This window comes from Aricia agestis, chromosome 18, assembly GCF_905147365.1.
Source record: "Aricia agestis chromosome 18, ilAriAges1.1, whole genome shotgun sequence".
Lineage (NCBI taxonomy): Eukaryota > Metazoa > Arthropoda > Insecta > Lepidoptera > Lycaenidae > Aricia > Aricia agestis.
The window spans coordinates 3,438,858-3,459,424 of NC_056423.1; the positions used below are offsets into that span (position 1 = coordinate 3,438,858).

At 34.7% G+C, this 20,567-nt stretch overlaps 1 protein-coding gene across 3 annotated transcripts; it reads left to right on the top strand.

The window, feature by feature from the left end:
- Positions 1 to 11,467: 11,467 nt before the first annotated feature.
- LOC121735995 (protein jagunal) lies at positions 11,468 to 20,145 on the top strand. Of its 3 annotated transcripts, none has more exons than XM_042127012.1 (5): positions 11,468 to 11,747; positions 13,586 to 13,727; positions 14,087 to 14,308; positions 14,979 to 15,087; positions 19,760 to 20,145. In XM_042127012.1, exons 1-5 carry the CDS (start codon positions 11,659 to 11,661, stop codon positions 19,915 to 19,917), a joined length of 720 nt encoding a protein of 239 aa, XP_041982946.1. In that variant the 5' UTR covers positions 11,468 to 11,658; the 3' UTR covers positions 19,918 to 20,145. The 3 variants fall into 3 exon arrangements, 2 of the variants coding, with proteins under 2 accessions (XP_041982946.1, XP_041982947.1); XR_006036953.1 differs by lacking the exon at positions 19,760 to 20,145 and adding an exon at positions 18,358 to 18,368 and having other exon boundaries at positions 11,470 to 11,747; positions 14,979 to 15,176; XM_042127013.1 differs by lacking the exon at positions 19,760 to 20,145 and having other exon boundaries at positions 11,470 to 11,747; positions 14,979 to 15,215.
- Positions 20,146 to 20,567: the final 422 nt, after the last annotated feature.

A 20,567-nucleotide genomic window follows, 5' to 3' on the forward strand; every position in this document is an offset into this window, starting at 1 on the left:
CATCACCACTACCAATAGTAAAAAAAACCGTGGAACTTTTGAGTTCTATGACTTTAAAAAATCCGGGATTGGCGGGATTCGTGAACTTTGTTTTTTTATTACACCGTTCGATCGTGTTGCTAACAAGGAACAAATTTTGCGAAGTAACTATAGTTATCAAACTCTAAAAAGTATCAATTTTCTAAAAATTTAATTTTTTGACGAAATATCTAAAGAAAATGCGTAAGAAGTTAAAAATTTGTATAGAATTTGTACACAGTGCCTTCTTATTTTTATTTCTAACCAATTAGAAATAAAAATAAGTTTTATTTCTGAGTATTTAACTAATTTTCAGAATGTTACATGATCTACACCGGTTCGGGAACTAACCCGCCGAGAAGAATCAGCGTAAGAATCTAGCACGGGGCCACTTTTTAGCCAAAAATTTAAAATTATTCTTTTAAAAATAGGATTTACAACTTAATCTATAAAATGTAAAAAATTAACATATAATTTAACAGTGTAAGTCACAAAATTATGAAAAATATTATTTTACGGTAGACTTGCTAGCAGCTACCAACTGCTAAGATGTGCCATCGCCCATCGCCTATGAAATCGTTGAATTTATGGTAGGCTTTAGCAAAAATAAAACGTTCTTTTGACTACCTTTTTCAATTTATTAATGGAAAGATTTTGAAATATTTTTCAAGTTTTATTATAAAAATGCATACATTTAACCCATGGAAGAGTTTAAAGGCATAACTTTATTTTTTTTTATGCAAGTATAATAATATTTTTTGCGACAGTCGAAAGTCGTTGTCCAAAATGTTGGCGAACATTGTCGCCAACATTTTGGAAATTGAAGAAAGGCTTGTACATGACTTGAGTACAATTTTACTAACGATTAACAGTGGATTGCCAATAAACACCGAAAATTTAGATTTCTTTTGCAAAACTTTAGCGTACCGATATGTTGCTGAATATGGATGGCATCCCATGACAATAACATTACATGAAATACTAGTCCATGGTTAAAACATAATCAAATTGGAATTAAATTCCTATGGATGTGGCATACGCCTTAAGCATGGTCTATAATAACATCTATTCATCGAAGAAAATTGTGAGGTCCCTAAAGCTAATGAAGTATACAGGAGCGAGAATTCCTAAAACCGATCTAAATACCCTGTATCTTGTCCACACACAAGAGGAGAAAGCAGCCCTCACTAATACAGGCTATGGATCAGGAACGGACTCTCGCGTCCTCACAATCCATGAAGCTCAGGGATTAACGAGTCCCTCGGTGATCATACAGACCAAGTCCCGAAAGCTGGCAATCCATGACAGCGTTCCTCATGCAGTTGTAGCCATATCCCGGCACACTAACACCTGTGTCTATTACACTGACACTGATGGAGACGCTGTGACAAGCTTCATAAAAAGAGCCACGGAGGTGTCAACCGAACACATAAAAGATTATAACATAAAAATGGCTATAAAAGACAGGAATGATAAAGTCCTAAGCCACATGGCGGGTAGATTCGACAGACCGATACCTCTTTAACAAAAAATAAAAAAAGTGTCCATGGCGTGATGGACCACAATTAATTAAAATTCATAATATTATTTCAATTATCCTTGGTGCGAAAAATCTAAATAGTAAAATAACAAAAAAAGGATATGGACGAACAGTCCATAGACGGCCACAATTTTATAATAAAATAAAAAAAAGCATAATCAAATTAGAGCCTTTACCTATAGGATTTATCTCAGAACAGGCTGGTGAGTCGCGCAACAAATATTGGCGTTATCGGGATCGGGAGCATTACACTCGTAAAAATTCCAGGATAAACACTATGACCGATTTGTTCCATCGAGCGCGACCAACCCAATAGTTTCCCATTTAAACCTTGACTCCAGTCAAAAACGCCAAAAACGAGTACCTTATCCACCTGGAGTAATAAACTTATAAATACCTTTAAACCTGCCCCTACGATAATAATTAATAACAATAGCTCAGTGACGATGGTGAAAGTAATTAATTAATTAGCACCGACGCTGACGTCATAACAATTATTTTATCATACTTTAAAACGATAATAACAAGCTTGATGTGCTTGATATCTAAGTTTTGTGGCTAATCCCACATTTTTAAAAACATATTTCTTTGGTATTCGAATTTCACCAGTGGTGAATGTTGACGACAATTAATATTATACATGACGGCAACGGTGATGACGTGACACATGCATTGATTATATTGTTTTTACTTTAATAGCAAGTTTACTTATTTTCCTAAAGCATTTCGTCGAAATGTATGAAATATTTAGTACTTTTTAAGCTTTGACAACTATAGTTACCTACTTCGCAGAATTTGTTCCTTGTTAGCAACACGATCGAATAGTGTAATAAAAAAACAAAGTCCACAAATCCCACCAATCCCAGATTTTTTAAAGTCATAGAACTCAAAAGTTCCACGCGTTAGGGATTTGTTGTTTTTACTATTGGTAGTGGTGATGATTACCTTTCTTTTAAAGTATGCACTCATCATGCACTTTCGACATCGACTTAGTCAGAAAAAAATAAAAACTGAAAATCGATTTTCTTCGTTTTCATGGCCCCCATAAGTGATAGCCGACTAAAAAAGGGTTCATAATGTAGCTTTTTATATGTCCTACAAGTATTATATTACATATTTTTTTCTAATCTCTACCAATTTTGAAATATAATAACTTTTCACTTTTTTATGAATGCGGGATTGGGATTTTCTTTTCGAGATAATTCAAAAACTATTAAAGCGAGACACCTGGGTGTTTTACTCGGGGATTTGTAATTAAGTACTCTTTCGAATCAACAAATAAAAAGACGATGTCCGTTTTTTGGGCTACAATAAACACTGTGCGGTACCGGTAAACCGGGGTGAATAGAATTGAAGGGGGCAAAGAAAAAATCTTAGGATAAGTTTTAATGTTTTTATGGCAAATTCGGTATCCCCAGTAAAAAACCTGCAACTTTATAAATTTGTTGGTAACATTCTCCTTAGTCTGGCAAATTTTTATGTGTGGCTACATCGCTAAAACTGCTAAAATTTAATTTCAAAGTTGACAACAAAACAAGTCGCTGTAGACGAGCGAGTTTGAACCTCCGTATTTCGGTGAATTTTGGTCATAATAGTTTATAGTTTTCTTCAAATTGCGGTCAGGGCTATTATAATATATTTTGATATAGTTATTAAGGTAAGAATATGCAGCAAGTATACAAAATTGTTCTTATTTCGTAAGCCTTATTTTCTTTAAATTTTTGAGGTGATTAGATACACGAAAGGGGTGAATAAACACGCCTGAGAGGTTAAAGAAACCTTCTCAAGTTTGCTTGCTTTTATCCAACAAAGAATAAATAGGGAAACTGTAACGAGGCAGTCCTACGAAATTTTTCCAATCACCCTTCAGGTATGTCTATTGTCCCCTAATAAGTAGTAATTAGAAATTATGTATATTTTGTGCCCTTTTTTCATTAACTACAAACATATTCGAAGAGAAACCAATTTGTATCAATAGTTTGGCCTAAGACTCAATACATACACGACTAAAAAAGTGGGTATCCGTTCTGTAACCTTACGAAAATAATTACCAAAGTTCGAAGACCTATCTATTCACCCCAAACCACTTTACTGAATCGACCGACTTGACTTCTTGACTTGATCTAGACCTGACCACGACCTGACGATATTCTAGAGAAAAACGATGCTGAAAATTTTATTATAGAATATTGTTTTCCCGCCACATCAAACTCGACACTGGCCATGGTTAAATAGTAGAAGTGCCATAATAAGAAAAAAAAATTGGTAGTTGACAGTGACGGCTGGCACCTTGACATTTCTATGACAACAATACTTTAAGGAAGGGGGCGAGTAAAATAAAAAGTATCGATAAAAATATTTTAAAAATTAGCAGATGTTGATTGTTTTAATGATTTTGCACTGCAGGATGTGGAATGCCAATCTAAAATTATTGTATTGGTCGGTGTAAAACTAGTACGTAGATTCAAAACTCTCAAGAGTTATTTAATTGATTAATTTTTGAATATTATAGTCGTAAACACCTGTTTAAAACAAAAATCTTCTATGTAAAATCTAAAAAAAAAAACGTTATTGCAGGTACAACGGATTGCACTGGATTATAAAGGTTTTGTTTGAAACCAGGTTTTATTCGTTTTAAAAAAGAAAGACTGATTTAAATCGGCGCACTGATTTAGTTTTAAATCCGGGAATAGGGCCCGACTTCTAAGACCAAGTTCGAAAGTTGGAACTTCCAACGTGCAACGGGCAATTTATCGGTATTCGAATTTCGATATGATGTCACAACCCTAGTCGAACGTTTCACGTTGGCATTTGTGGCATTTACGTAGCACGATTTTTGGCAGATGGGAATATCAAATAGGATTTATTAATTTTCAGATGCAGTAAAAATACACGATAGTAAACAGGCCGCGTCGAATTAGTGTAATTTAAGGTGCCGTTCACGCTAAGGAATCGTTTGGTAATCAATAAAAATAGAAGTTTATTTATAAAATGGCATCAAGAGGTGGTGTTATGGTTACGGGGACGAACGGGGCTGATTTCGAGCACAGGGAAAAAGTGGCGGCCCATTATCAAATAAGGTGAGTAACGCGTTTATTTTTATATAACTTGACCGCCGAACGTGATCTTGTAATTAAGAATGTGTGACATTAAACTCTTGTCAAGTTCCGTTTTAATTATTTTTAGACAAAAGCGAACCTCTTGGCCTGCGTTTGCCGCCACAAATTTGAATTTCGTTCTATTCGATTTAATCGCTGAAAAACTTGTGAAAAACAATGATAGAAACCAACGTATTTTAGTAATAAAATGTTCAAAACAATAAGAAAGTTGGCCCATATGCTAGTAATTAAAGTTAGTTGGATAATTATTATACTATACTGCTAAAACTATTTCTACTAATAAAAGAAGAGAACTTATTCACAAATTTTTCACAAACTTAATTATAACAAAATATACAACTCAAGGAACTGTAAATATATACATATAAGACTAGCTTTTACTTTTATGAGTCCCTTTTATGTTAAAGCAGAGCCAAGTGCCATGCCTATTCAACAAAAGCTTTGACTTTTATAAAAACTAGCTTTTGTGTTCAAATAGAGGCTATACTACTGTCTACTAACATGCCTTTTGATCAAAATCCTTTCAGTAGTTTCTTGCATGAAGAAGTATTAAACATACACACTTACCTTTTTTTTTACCAACTTCCAAAACTGTTCTACGTTCAGCTGTATACATATTGCAGACTTCAAGCCAGAAGGGTATAAAAAAGTCTTTTTTTAAGAAGAAAATAGATGTAAGTGCAATATTGGTAGTTTTGGAATTGTAAAAATACAAAAGATCATTTCATGTAATTAACCTTCAAGCGGTCGCGCAACGTCGATTCGACACCCTTCAATACATTTTTGTTGATTTTATTGACATTTCTCGTTGAATTCTTATCATTCTCTCAGTACAGCTTTTCATAATATATCTATCTACTAAATAAATCCGCATCCCCTTTGCAGCAAGGAACTCAATAATTGTTTTGGTGTATATATATAAAATTTCAGCTCACTCGGTTAAATATTATCTGCTTCAAAATTGAGTTCCAAGATTTCACCCGAACATACATACTTTCATACATACAGATCAAGTTAAATTTTTAAAAGGCTTTTTAAAAGCTTTTGTTTTAAAAAAGCCCCGCCACCTGTGTACAGACACCAGCACTAAATTTTAATTATTATTTTTAATAGTTTATAATATAAATTATAATAATTAGTTTATGATATAAATTATAAACTATTGAGAATGATTAAAATTTAGTATTTTTTTGTTTAGTAAATAATATTATTATTATCCTCTTGAATTATCTTCCTGAATTATCATGCTGCATGATGAAAAATGAGCGTTCATCATGCAGCATGTAATTCACGTAAATTAATGGTCATGCTGAATTACCGTCTACGGGGTACTTAAGGTGACGTCATAAATCATAGTCGAGTTATCGAGTAGCATTTTGTATGGAGCGTTTCGGGCAGGTCTAATTTATAAGATGTAAATTGTCATATTTAGCCCCAATTTCACCAAGGACCATTAAAGTTAACGCTCGAATTAGTATCACGTTACCTCTTTCGTTTTTCATATGAATAAAAGAGAAGACATGACATTTTAACAAGCTGTTAACGCTAACAGACGTTGGTGAAATTGGGGCTTAAGCTATCAGTGTCATTCTCTCAGCGATTTTTCTATTTTTGAAAGGTCTTTCAATTACCAATAAGAAAAAAAAATAGTCATCATGCCTGTTCTCACCAGTCACAGGCTCACAGCTGATTAAAGTTTGCAGATTTTTAATGCAATTTATTATTTTTAGGTAACTCTGTACATAACCGGGAGCAGCACAGTTGATGAGACGGAGTCCAGTCGTAGAAGCTCGGAACTACCGTCCATGGAGATGTCACAAGAACCAACGCCGAATATTATGTTTTTTACAACATGTTTACAACCAATTTAACATGACATAAAAAAAGGATTCATAAACAAACAAACCAAACATACTTAATTAAATAAATAATTAAAACAACTATGAACTATCTCGTTTTATCTTGATTGGTCCTTAATTTCCTAAACGAAACTCGAATGTTTAATTTCTAAAATCTAAACTGACAGAAAGTCTATGGTTAATTATTGGTTACGGTACACAATACGGTACAATTGTAGCCCAAAAAACGGACGTCGTCTTTTTATTTGTTAATTCGAAAGAGTACTTCATTACAAATCCCCGAAAAAAACACCCACGCTTTAATAGTTTTTGAATTATCTCGAAAAGAAAATCCCAATCCCGCGTTCATAAAAAAGTGAAAAGTTATTATATTTCAAAATTGGTACAGATTAGAAAAAAAACATGTAATATAATACTTGTAGGACATACAAAAAGCTACATTATTAACTCTTTTTTAGTCGGCTATCCCTTATGGGGGCCATGAAAACGAAGAAAATCGATTTTTAGTTTTTATTTTTTTCTGACTAAACTTAGTCGATGTCGAAAGCGCATGTTACTTTAAAAGAAAGGTAATCATCACCACTACCAATAGTAAAAAAAACCGTGGAACTTTTGAGTTCTATGACTTTAAAAAATCCGGGATTGGCGGGATTCGTGAACTTTGTTTTTTTATTACACCGTTCGATCGTGTTGCTAACAAGGAACAAATTTTGCGAAGTAACTATAGTTATCAAACTCTAAAAAGTATCAATTTTCTAAAAATTTAATTTTTTGACGAAATATCTAAAGAAAATGCGTAAGAAGTTAAAAATTTGTATAGAATTTGTACACAGTGCCTTCTTATTTTTATTTCTAACCAATTAGAAATATAAATAAATTTTATTTCTGAGTATTTAACTAATTTTCAGAATGTTACATGATCTACACCGGTTCGGGAACTAACCCGCCGAGAAGAATCAGCGTAAGAATCTAGCACGGGGCCACTTTTTAGCCAAAAATTTAAAATTATTCTTTTAAAAATAGGATTTACAACTTAATCTATAAAATGTAAAAAATTAACATATAATTTAACAGTGTAAGTCACAAAATTATGAAAAATATTATTTTACGGTAGACTTGCTAGCAGCTACCAACTGCTAAGATGTGCCATCGCCCATCGCCTATGAAATCGTTGAATTTATGGTAGGCTTTAGCAAAAATAAAACGTTCTTTTGACTACCTTTTTCAATTTATTAATGGAAAGATTTTGAAATATTTTTCAAGTTTTATTATAAAAATGCATACATTTAACCCATGGAAGAGTTTAAAGGCATAACTTTATTTTTTTTTATGCAAGTATAATAATATTTTTTGCGACAGTCGAAAGTCGTTGTCCAAAATGTTGGCGAACATTGTCGCCAACATTTTGGAAATTGAAGAAAGGCTTGTACATGACTTGAGTACAATTTTACTAACGATTAACAGTGGATTGCCAATAAACACCGAAAATTTAGATTTCTTTTGCAAAACTTTAGCGTACCGATATGTTGCTGAATATGGATGGCATCCCATGACAATAACATTACATGAAATACTAGTCCATGGTTAAAACATAATCAAATTGGAATTAAATTCCTATGGATGTGGCATACGCCTTAAGCATGGTCTATAATAACATCTATTCATCGAAGAAAATTGTGAGGTCCCTAAAGCTAATGAAGTATACAGGAGCGAGAATTCCTAAAACCGATCTAAATACCCTGTATCTTGTCCACACACAAGAGGAGAAAGCAGCCCTCACTAATACAGGCTATGGATCAGGAACGGACTCTCGCGTCCTCACAATCCATGAAGCTCAGGGATTAACGAGTCCCTCGGTGATCATACAGACCAAGTCCCGAAAGCTGGCAATCCATGACAGCGTTCCTCATGCAGTTGTAGCCATATCCCGGCACACTAACACCTGTGTCTATTACACTGACACTGATGGAGACGCTGTGACAAGCTTCATAAAAAGAGCCATGGAGGTGTCAACCGAACACATAAAAGATTATAACATAAAAATGGCTATAAAAGACAGGAATGATAAAGTCCTAAGCCACATGGCGGGTAGATTCGACAGACCGATACCTCTTTAACAAAAAATAAAAAAGTGTCCATGGCGTGATGGACCACAATTAATTAAAATTCATAATATTATTTCAATTATCCTTGGTGCGAAAAATCTAAATAGTAAAATAACAAAAAAAGGATATGGACGAACAGTCCATAGACGGCCACAATTTTATAATAAAATAAAAAAAAGCATAATCAAATTAGAGCCTTTACCTATAGGATTTATCTCAGAACAGGCTGGTGAGTCGCGCAACAAATATTGGCGTTATCGGGATCGGGAGCATTACACTCGTAAAAATTCCAGGATAAACACTATGACCGATTTGTTCCATCGAGCGCGACCAACCCAATAGTTTCCCATTTAAACCTTGACTCCAGTCAAAAACGCCAAAAACGAGTACCTTATCCACCTGGAGTAATAAACTTATAAATACCTTTAAACCTGCCCCTACGATAATAATTAATAACAATAGCTCAGTGACGATGGTGAAAGTAATTAATTAATTAGCACCGACGCTGACGTCATAACAATTATTCTATCATACTTTAAAACGATAATAACAAGCTTGATGTGCTTGATATCTAAGTTTTGTGGCTAATCCCACATTTTTAAAAACATATTTCTTTGGTATTCGAATTTCACCAGTGGTGAATGTTGACGACAATTAATATTATACATGACGGCAACGGTGATGACGTGACACATGCATTGATTATATTGTTTTTACTTTAATAGCAAGTTTACTTATTTTCCTAAAGCATTTCGTCGAAATGTATGAAATATTTAGTACTTTTTAAGCTTTGACAACTATAGTTACCTACTTCGCAGAATTTGTTCCTTGTTAGCAACACGATCGAATAGTGTAATAAAAAAACAAAGTCCACAAATCCCACCAATCCCAGATTTTTTAAAGTCATAGAACTCAAAAGTTCCACGCGTTAGGGATTTGTTATTTTTACTATTGGTAGTGGTGATGATTACCTTTCTTTTAAAGTATGCACTCATCATGCACTTTCGACATCGACTTAGTCAGAAAAAAATAAAAACTGAAAATCGATTTTCTTCGTTTTCATGGCCCCCATAAGTGATAGCCGACTAAAAAAGGGTTCATAATGTAGCTTTTTATATGTCCTACAAGTATTATATTACATATTTTTTTCTAATCTCTACCAATTTTGAAATATAATAACTTTTCACTTTTTTATGAATGCGGGATTGGGATTTTCTTTTCGAGATAATTCAAAAACTATTAAAGCGAGACACCTGGGTGTTTTACTCGGGGATTTGTAATTAAGTACTCTTTCGAATCAACAAATAAAAAGACGATGTCCGTTTTTTGGGCTACAATAAACACTGTGCGGTACCGGTAAACCGGGGTGAATAGAATTGAAGGGGGCAAAGAAAAAATCTTAGGATAAGTTTTAATGTTTTTATGGCAAATTCGGTATCCCCAGTAAAAAACCTGCAACTTTATAAATTTGTTGGTAACATTCTCCTTAGTCTGGCAAATTTTTATGTGTGGCTACATCGCTAAAACTGCTAAAATTTAATTTCAAAGTTGACAACAAAACAAGTCGCTGTAGACGAGCGAGTTTGAACCTCCGTATTTCGGTGAATTTTGGTCATAATAGTTTATAGTTTTCTTCAAATTGCGGTCAGGGCTATTATAATATATTTTGATATAGTTATTAAGGTAAGAATATGCAGCAAGTATACAAAATTGTTCTTATTTCGTAAGCCTTATTTTCTTTAAATTTTTGAGGTGATTAGATACACGAAAGGGGTGAATAAACACGCCTGAGAGGTTAAAGAAACCTTCTCAAGTTTGCTTGCTTTTATCCAACAAAGAATAAATAGGGAAACTGTAACGAGGCAGTCCTACGAAATTTTTCCAATCACCCTTCAGGTATGTCTATTGTCCCCTAATAAGTAGTAATTAGAAATTATGTATATTTTGTGCCCTTTTTTCATTAACTACAAACATATTCGAAGAGAAACCAATTTGTATCAATAGTTTGGCCTAAGACTCAATACATACACGACTAAAAAAGTGGGTATCCGTTCTGTAACCTTACGAAAATAATTACCAAAGTTCGAAGACCTATCTATTCACCCCAAACCACTTTACTGAATCGACCGACTTGACTTCTTGACTTGATCTAGACCTGACCACGACCTGACGATATTCTAGAGAAAAACGATGCTGAAAATTTTATTATAGAATATTGTTTTCCCGCCACATCAAACTCGACACTGGCCATGGTTAAATAGTAGAAGTGCCATAATAAGAAAAAAAAATTGGTAGTTGACAGTGACGGCTGGCACCTTGACATTTCTATGACAACAATACTTTAAGGAAGGGGGCGAGTAAAATAAAAAGTATCGATAAAAATATTTTAAAAATTAGCAGATGTTGATTGTTTTAATGATTTTGCACTGCAGGATGTGGAATGCCAATCTAAAATTATTGTATTGGTCGGTGTAAAACTAGTACGTAGATTCAAAACTCTCAAGAGTTATTTAATTGATTAATTTTTGAATATTATAGTCGTAAACACCTGTTTAAAACAAAAATCTTCTATGTAAAATCTAAAAAAAAAAACGTTATTGCAGGTACAACGGATTGCACTGGATTATAAAGGTTTTGTTTGAAACCAGGTTTTATTCGTTTTAAAAAAGAAAGACTGATTTAAATCGGCGCACTGATTTAGTTTTAAATCCGGGAATAGGGCCCGACTTCTAAGACCAAGTTCGAAAGTTGGAACTTCCAACGTGCAACGGGCAATTTATCGGTATTCGAATTTCGATATGATGTCACAACCCTAGTCGAACGTTTCACGTTGGCATTTGTGGCATTTACGTAGCACGATTTTTGGCAGATGGGAATATCAAATAGGATTTATTAATTTTCAGATGCAGTAAAAATACACGATAGTAAACAGGCCGCGTCGAATTAGTGTAATTTAAGGTGCCGTTCACGCTAAGGAATCGTTTGGTAATCAATAAAAATAGAAGTTTATTTATAAAATGGCATCAAGAGGTGGTGTTATGGTTACGGGGACGAACGGGGCTGATTTCGAGCACAGGGAAAAAGTGGCGGCCCATTATCAAATAAGGTGAGTAACGCGTTTATTTTTATATAACTTGACCGCCGAACGTGATCTTGTAATTAAGAATGTGTGACATTAAACTCTTGTCAAGTTCCGTTTTAATTATTTTTAGACAAAAGCGAACCTCTTGGCCTGCGTTTGCCGCCACAAATTTGAATTTCGTTCTATTCGATTTAATCGCTGAAAAACTTGTGAAAAACAATGATAGAAACCAACGTATTTTAGTAATAAAATGTTCAAAACAATAAGAAAGTTGGCCCATATGCTAGTAATTAAAGTTAGTTGGATAATTATTATACTATACTGCTAAAACTATTTCTACTAATAAAAGAAGAGAACTTATTCACAAATTTTTCACAAACTTAATTATAACAAAATATACAACTCAAGGAACTGTAAATATATACATATAAGACTAGCTTTTACTTTTATGAGTCCCTTTTATGTTAAAGCAGAGCCAAGTGCCATGCCTATTCAACAAAAGCTTTGACTTTTATAAAAACTAGCTTTTGTGTTCAAATAGAGGCTATACTACTGTCTACTAACATGCCTTTTGATCAAAATCCTTTCAGTAGTTTCTTGCATGAAGAAGTATTAAACATACACACTTACCTTTTTTTTTACCAACTTCCAAAACTGTTCTACGTTCAGCTGTATACATATTGCAGACTTCAAGCCAGAAGGGTATAAAAAAGTCTTTTTTTAAGAAGAAAATAGATGTAAGTGCAATATTGGTAGTTTTGGAATTGTAAAAATACAAAAGATCATTTCATGTAATTAACCTTCAAGCGGTCGCGCAACGTCGATTCGACACCCTTCAATACATTTTTGTTGATTTTATTGACATTTCTCGTTGAATTCTTATCATTCTCTCAGTACAGCTTTTCATAATATATCTATCTACTAAATAAATCCGCATCCCCTTTGCAGCAAGGAACTCAATAATTGTTTTGGTGTCGGCGCCGGCGTCGAAAAGGATCCGCGCTCTTTCTTATAATTTTATATGTAGTTTTCATATAACTGAGACAAATTTTATGTTTATTTATAAAACTAAGTCATTGTTGACCGATAATATCGAGTGTAATTGCTAGATAAAGAAAAAACAACAGACACTCGTAGCATAAGAAGAGCTGCAGGTGCGTTGCCGGCCTTTTAAGAGGGAATAGAGTAAAAGGGAAGGGTAGGGAAGGGAAGAGAATAGGGTAGGGGATTGGGCCTCCGGTAAACTCACTCACTCGGCGAAACACAGCGCATGGCTCTCCCACGTTAAAAGGGTCTTTTAGGTTACGTGCGACCACTGCCGTTACAAAATTGCGCGAGCCCGCTGGTTAAGGAAGTACTTTTACAGGCACATACAAAATTTCAGTTGTAGAGATGAATTAAACAAAAACTTATTAAGGCATTGCTTATACAACCTTCTGGTTCGAAGCCCACCCATATATATTTTATGTGTAGATGGAGGAGAACTATCTCTGTATGTAGAAAGTGTCCGCTGAAATGCGTTAAATTAGGGTGGCGCTACAGTAGCAACAAGGTAAATTTTAAATCATTTAGCAGCTATTATTTCAGCTATTTTAGGTCATTTTTTTCAAAATATATTGGTATTAATCCAGTAATTCTGTGACTCGGCTATTCGGCTAACTTCGATTTATATTTTGTCACCAACGGCTACATTCATTCCATACCCTTTTCTAGCTAGCACCACTCTTGGAGGATTTTTCAACTGTTATTTACTACGTACAGCTGGACACTTTTTCAAATATCCCCCATATAAGATAGTTCTCCTCCATCTACCCTCCCTAGTTTCAATGACTTCAAAGTGACGACAAGGTTGTATATTTCAGCGCACTGAACAAGTCACGACTGAAGTACTGTGTCTTTTTCCATCATGTCCTCTTCTTTTTGATGTTGGCTAAACTATCCGCTGATATACTGGACAAGCTCGATATATTTATCCTTGAAATAGAGGAGTTGCAGATACCACAGGTAAGAGTAAATTCTAACCATCTTTTAATAAAAACCTATTACATACAATAACAGATTATTAGTTTCTTCGTTCGACTTTCAAAAAGTGTATCATGATACCCATTTTGAATAAAAAGATATTTTATTTTATTTATTATTTTATTTATTAAATTACTGAAAATGTCTGAAATATTTAATATATTTTGCATTATTTAATTAGTAATTCATTTACTAACAGTCTAAAACTAAAAAAATTAAAAAGAAAAAAATTTTTTTAGGTGGGCTTTGGCATTTTTTATGCATAATAATTATTTTAAATTTTATTAAACTCGTGTTAAATATATTTTTAAAAATAAATTTTCTAATATTTTACATTACAGCCACTATGGTGGGAGTACATCTGGTGTCTCTCGCTGCTGCTGTCATTCCTCGGCTTGTCGGCCATCAAGCGGAACAACATCCGTTACCTGCGGCAGTACATGTACGGCATCATCGCACTGGGGCTCGGCCCGCTGTTGTACTGTGTGCTCCACTACTGCGGGGACGTGTGGACGTATCTGACTGCTGATGAGGATGATATCGATGATATACAGTTGTGGCAGGTAAGCTAAATCCGTACTAATATTATAGATGCTATAGTGTCTGCACTATAGCATCTATAATATTGGCAGGGCGCGTGCGTCGGAGCGCGGACGCCGGCGACGGACTTTCACACGCGCGGTGGACGCGGGCGCGCGCTTTTCGCAGTCGACGTTGTTTCCGTTGACGTCTTTTTGCCAAATAATAAATTAGTAAATAATCCATGGTAATCTACTCGACACAACTTTTTTTTGAATTGTTTATGAATTATTTACTTATTTATTATTTGGCAAAAAGAGGTCAACGAAAACAACGTCGACTGCGAAAAGCGCGCGCCCGCGTCCTGCGCCCGCCGCGCGTGTGACAGTCCATCGCCGGCGTCCGCGCTCCGTCGCACGCGCCTGCGCTGCCCATAAGTTATTTTTCATTATACACACGCGAGCGTGCGCCCGCGCGACTTTTAGCGTTGGCCCTTAAAGCCCAAAGTCCAAACTCCTGAACCTCCAAAATTTGAAATTTGGTATAGATATTTCTTTAACTGTCCTGAGAATTGACATAGAATACTTTTCATCCCGAAAAAAATGTACGGTTCCCACGCGATAAACGTATTGTGATGCAACAGAGGGCGTCTGCTAGCGTCTAATAACGAATTATATAGTTGCAGACGTCATGTAGGTTATAATCATATTCCAGGGCTACCCGTACGGTCTTCTGTGGTACGCGTTCGTCCTGCTGGCGTCCCAGGTCCACTCGTTTCAGCTGTACTTCGGCTACAACCTGCTGCGCGCCTGGCGAGCCCGAGGTGCGCTCAGGAAAGCTGAATAGACGTTATACGATTATGAGTTGTATAGATGTTTGGTTGTGGTGTAAAAGCGCTAAAAGAAGCTATAAGTCACAAAAAAGTTATTTTTGCGACTTATAGTGGCATAGGTTTTTTTTATATAAAATAAGGGGGCAAACGAGCAAACGGGTCACCTGATGGATGGCAACTACCGTCCCTATGGACACTCGTAACGTTAGAAGAGCTGCAGGTGCGTTGCCGGATTTTTAAAGGGAATACTCTCTCTTCTTGAAGGTTTGCAGATCGTATTGGCTCGGAAATACTGCTGGTGAAAATCTAAAAAAAAATCTATATTCACAAAAAGCTATTTTTGTGAGTTATAGGTAGTGTCCGACCGAAGGTGTATTTTTGGCCGAAGCCGAAGCCGATTAATCGGCAATCGCCACAACCTTTGGCCAAAGCCGAAGCCGAAGGTTTAAATCTTAATCTCGACTCTCAGTAATTAATTTTGTTTAAAATTGTCTATATTAGCTACAATGACTATTAAAATTATTTCAAAACTTCAATATTGAAGGTTTACCTCTATATTGACTGTTTCATATAGAAGTTGATTTAGAGATAGTAATAAAAGCTTGTGATTTTGTGATTTATTTATTAATTATTTGTAGTCTGGTTAAGGAATGACTCAAAGGAGGGTATTGAGTGCGTGAGCGGGAACCTAAGCGATTTCTACTGGAACTTATTCAGGGTGCTTAGGGACAAAACATACTAAAAGTCCTGACGTCTAGGAGGTGAGCCGGAGGGAAGGGAAGGGTGACAAATTTTTAGTTTTTGGCAAATACCTTAAAAACGATGCGTTGTGGCAATAAAGTTCTATAACGAAATAAAAGCTTATTCAATTACATATAACTAAGTTTTTCCAAATTCTCATCCGTTTTTTTTAACTACACGCTCTGGAAGTTTCAGAATTGCTCTCAGGCATCTACATTAGCCGCTGTTATAATCCCTGGTGCAGTGACAAAATATAATTATTATTGTTTTAGTGAAGCCTCAGGTATGTTCCAACTGATGGAAGCTGGTTACCGTAATGCCTTGCGTCGTCTGCAACACCAGGGGTGCTACATACTGGTGCGTTGCCGCGTCAAGGGGTGTAATGAGGGGATGGGGGGATGTGCTTACAGCCCTCTCACTTAGTGGACGTTGCATAGAAGCGGTAAAGCTACTTTTCAATCAGAATTAGAAAGGGATATTTAAAAATAAAACACTTTTTATTTTCACTTTTCCTGAGCGTGTAGTATATGTAGTTTTCCTGAGTGAGTGTAGAAAACGGATGAGAATTCGGAAAAAGTGTGTAGAATCAAAATTATAGAGAATTTAATATATTTTTTTCATTTTAGAACATTTTTGCTTCAACACATCGTATATTAGTTATTAGCCAAAAACCAAAAATTTATACTTTTGTCACCCTCCCCTCACCCCTGCTCACCTCCTAGACTTAAGGACTTTAGTATGTTTTATTCCTAAGCACCCTGAATAAGTTCCAGCAGAAATCTCTTAGGTTTCCGCTCAGGCGCTCACGCATTCTACAACTACTTTATTGAATGTACTATTGTATAAAACAATAATTTCTTTATTATTTCACAAATAACAATAATTAGACCAATCAATCAGTCTTTGTTTAACTCGACTAGACCGAAACTAGACTAAAAAATAAAATAAACAAACATTAACTTCTTAATAAAAAATTAAATGATTTATTAAGAAGTTAGTGTTTGTTTATTGTATTTGACAGTGACTCCCAGTGGCCTCCGCATACACGACCGGTCCACCGCTCTCTCACGACTCACTCAGTCTTTCGTTCAATTTCGACGGTTGCTCGGACCTTCGGCAAAGCTTCGGCTTCTTCAGCAAAGCTTCGGCTTCGGCCGGGTTTTAGGCCGAAGCCGAAGGTTTCGCCGAAGGTGGTTTTTTTGGCCGAAGGCTTCGGCCGCCGAAGCCGAAGCCGAAGCTTCGGTCGGACACTAGTTATAGGGCATAGGTTGATCCTGTTAAACAATCTACAACACAGTTTCAATATCCTTTTAATTTAGTCTTGATATAATCAAATTAAAACATGGTGTTTGCATCAAATATCAAATGCAGCGATTGATGTTTCAAAACGCTTTCTTTCTGATTGTTCAAAACTTCAATTACATTCGAAATTATAAAATTTTTGTTACTTAACACCTCCACTAAGTTCTATAACTGCTCTGGTTTTCCTTTTAATGTTTTTACTTTATTCCTTTCAAAGTGAATCTTTCATCCAATCAATCATTATAAGTTCATATCAATTTGATAAAATAATTATTTTCAAATATAGTTTCGTAATTTTATGGGAGTGGGTACTTTAATGTTAAAAAAAATATTTTGCTGTGCAAATATACAAATATCTATACAACTCTAAAGGTGTGTAAATAAGATTTTATTATAATTGTAAGCATCATTATACCATTAGTACCTCGTTTGAGGATAAATATTGTAGATTCTAGAAATCTAGCATCTATATTTAAAAAGACTCTCTATAGTGAATTGGTCTAAATGTCTATTTAGTATATTTAAGATCTGTTTTACAATCTTTTAGGTTTCAAAAAACTAAGCACTAGTTTTGTCTATATCGCTTAAATGAAGTGAGAAAGAGATGAAACTGGGACGCACTCTGTTTAGAAAATAAACATAGACTAAAATGCGACAAAATTTAATGTGTCATGGTATGTATGTGTTGCATAGTAAAAATGATTTAAAATTGGTTAAGTCTGGTCGCTGGATAGTGAGAAATAGAGATATAGTGGTCATTGAACTACAAGAACTTCTCTCTTTTATACGCGTACGAAAATATGAGTATTGATGAAAACAGAAATTTTAACGAGAGTATATTTTTTGTGTGCGAATGAGACAGGTAGCAATTGGCCAATGTCCTAATGTCTTTCTATCTGACGACCCAACTTTACCAAATATAACATTTTATTTTATTTATTAATTGAGGAAAACTTACTGCTAGATGTAAAATGTTGATTAACATAGAGCGATAGCCGATAAGGCAAATTACAAGTTTTCATATTATGTCACTTATTTACTATGCACTAAATAAATACGATGACAATTTATAGTAGGGGAGAGGAAGGTACTAATTTTGTAGTCATTCAAGCGTCATGGAGACTTAGTAGGTTTTTTACATTAGGTAAAACTGATAAAAAAATAATAAGAGCGTTTTTTATTTTAGCGGTGGGTTCAGAAACTGCAGCTATTTTAAAGTTTTGAAAAAGAAAATATATTCAGAAAATTGCTTATTTAGGTAAATTATAAATATATTTTAGACAACAAGGACTAAATCATTAATTAGTTAGTGCAAAATAAAATACCTTAGTAAGGAAAATATGAAGCTTTATTTTTTTATATTTTAAAATGTCCCTACAGGCTTACCTAACCTTTGAATCGTCAGTGCTTTATATGGAAGCTTCTTTGGGGTAAAATAACACATCCGACAGATCCGATGACATTTCAATATTTAAAAAAAATCTTAACCCACCACGTCAGAAATCTGATTTCTATACCATGATAACTAGACACATGTCGGAAGCCTATACAAACTTAATCTGACACGCTCGAGCTTGTCCCGAAATTACCTCTTCCCCTCCCCAACTATTAGTCTTATTAAATTTTAGTTTACATTTTGAATTTTGATTAAATTAAAATTGAAAAACTCAAAAGATTGTAGAACAGGCAATTAAAAATAAATTATATTTTGTACAAAATGATGCATATAATTATTCGTTTGTTATCTTTTGATGAAAAAAGTTGTGGAACTGCCTATGAGTGATTTTGAGAGACTATTTATAATTGTTAGTGTTTTAGTTGTGTGTTAGGATGTGAGGGTGTTATTTGGTAACATAATTTTTGGAACTTTCTTAACCCAAGTTCACAAGTTTCACAAGTTTTTTGGCCAGGTGTTGAATGCGTCTATTTGTGGGTAGTCTCTATTTTTTCCCATAAACAAATGCCTGGTTTCTGAGGCTTTTACATATAAGGTTATTTTTTCTCTAGCGTTTTTGATTGGCTAAAATCAACACATTGACCAATCACAAAGGTTATTGAGAAGATAAACTTCGGTCAGAAAAACTCAGAAACTGGGCTAGTCAAATAATTTAAAATTATGTCCCAGCTGTAAATATTTAGCAGTAGAACATCCTTGCATCCTAATGAGACTACAAATATATAAATGTTTTATACAATACATTGTTTTCTTTGATCTTCAATACCTATTGACTGGAAGCATGAGTAAAGTGTCATTATAAAGACATGATAGTCATGATCATCATTTTAGTGGACTTTCTTCTCTTGCCTATGAAGACTGGTGTAATTTTAAGGTTGGTAAGACAAGTGGTATTACAGGAATTTCGTAGTTGGCATGGTTTTTCTTTACACTAGTGTCTGGCACATTTTTATTTTAGATATTTTTTTGGCACAAGTTTTTATTTTACTCGTATTTTAATTGTTCGTTTTTTTTATAGGATCATAATTTTGATTTCTTAAAGTTTCTTTAGAGAAATACTGAAAAAAAAGTTATAACCTCAAAGTGTTAAACTTTGTTTAAGATGACGATAGATGGCGCTTTTACATAACTTTTGAAGGTTTTAAATCGCAATGTTTTTTCAAGGCTTGCGTTTCGGCGGGCTTATAATGGATCTGGTAAGAGGCATCATCTCATTTTCGAGAAATTTTGTCGCTGCGATGAGGAATATTAAGCCAGACATCAAAATAGCGACCTACAAGCGACCGTCCCAGCCCCAAGTAGTTCCAGAGGTTAAGAACTAGATAACTAAAGGATAAATTGAGGTTTTAATATGAACAGTCTGTCTGTTCATCTGTTGAAAGTGTTGCCATATGAGGGTTTTCGGTTTTGCCACAAGATGGCAGACTCGACAGCGCCACCTGGAGGCTTCATGATTTAAAAAGTTTACTAACTTTCGACTCCAACTGCCACCTCAGGCTTAGCATGGCAGTAAAAAGGCAAAAAAAATATAGACTTACGGCTGCACTCAGAGACACGATGATTAAACTTCAATTTAATCAAGAGTTTGACAGATGATTTGGGGGCCTTATGTCAAAATCTTCATTAACAGTTAGGTAAATAATCAATCTTCGTTTCTGAGTGCAGTAGTGAGAGATTTTAGGTACAAACCATAAAGTTAATATATAGAGAAACAAAGGCCTGAGCAAGTGAGATGTCACTATCAGTAACACTACGTGGTAAAATGAGACGTGTGATACATGACAGCAGCACTCTTTTTTTGACGTCCAGTCGGCACGCGTGCCGCACGTTGACAATTTAATCTCATAGAATTCATGTTCAGTCATGGTACACATTTTTCACACAGATGAAAACCAATTTTGGTTTCGTTTGACAGCTCGAGATTGTTGCTCTATTCCGATATGTATATTAACTTTATGGTACAGACTGATAG

Coding starts and splice junctions, on each gene's coding strand:
- LOC121735995 (XM_042127012.1), top strand. CDS start 11,659: ATGGCATCAAGAGGTGGTGTTATGGTTACGGGGACGAACGGGGCTGAT. Junction 11,748..13,585: donor GCGGCCCATTATCAAATAAG/GTGAGTAACGCG, acceptor TGTATATTTCAG/CGCACTGAACAAGTCACGAC. Junction 15,088..19,759: donor GCGCGCCTGGCGAGCCCGAG/GTGCGCTCAGGA, acceptor TGTTTTTTCAAG/GCTTGCGTTTCGGCGGGCTT.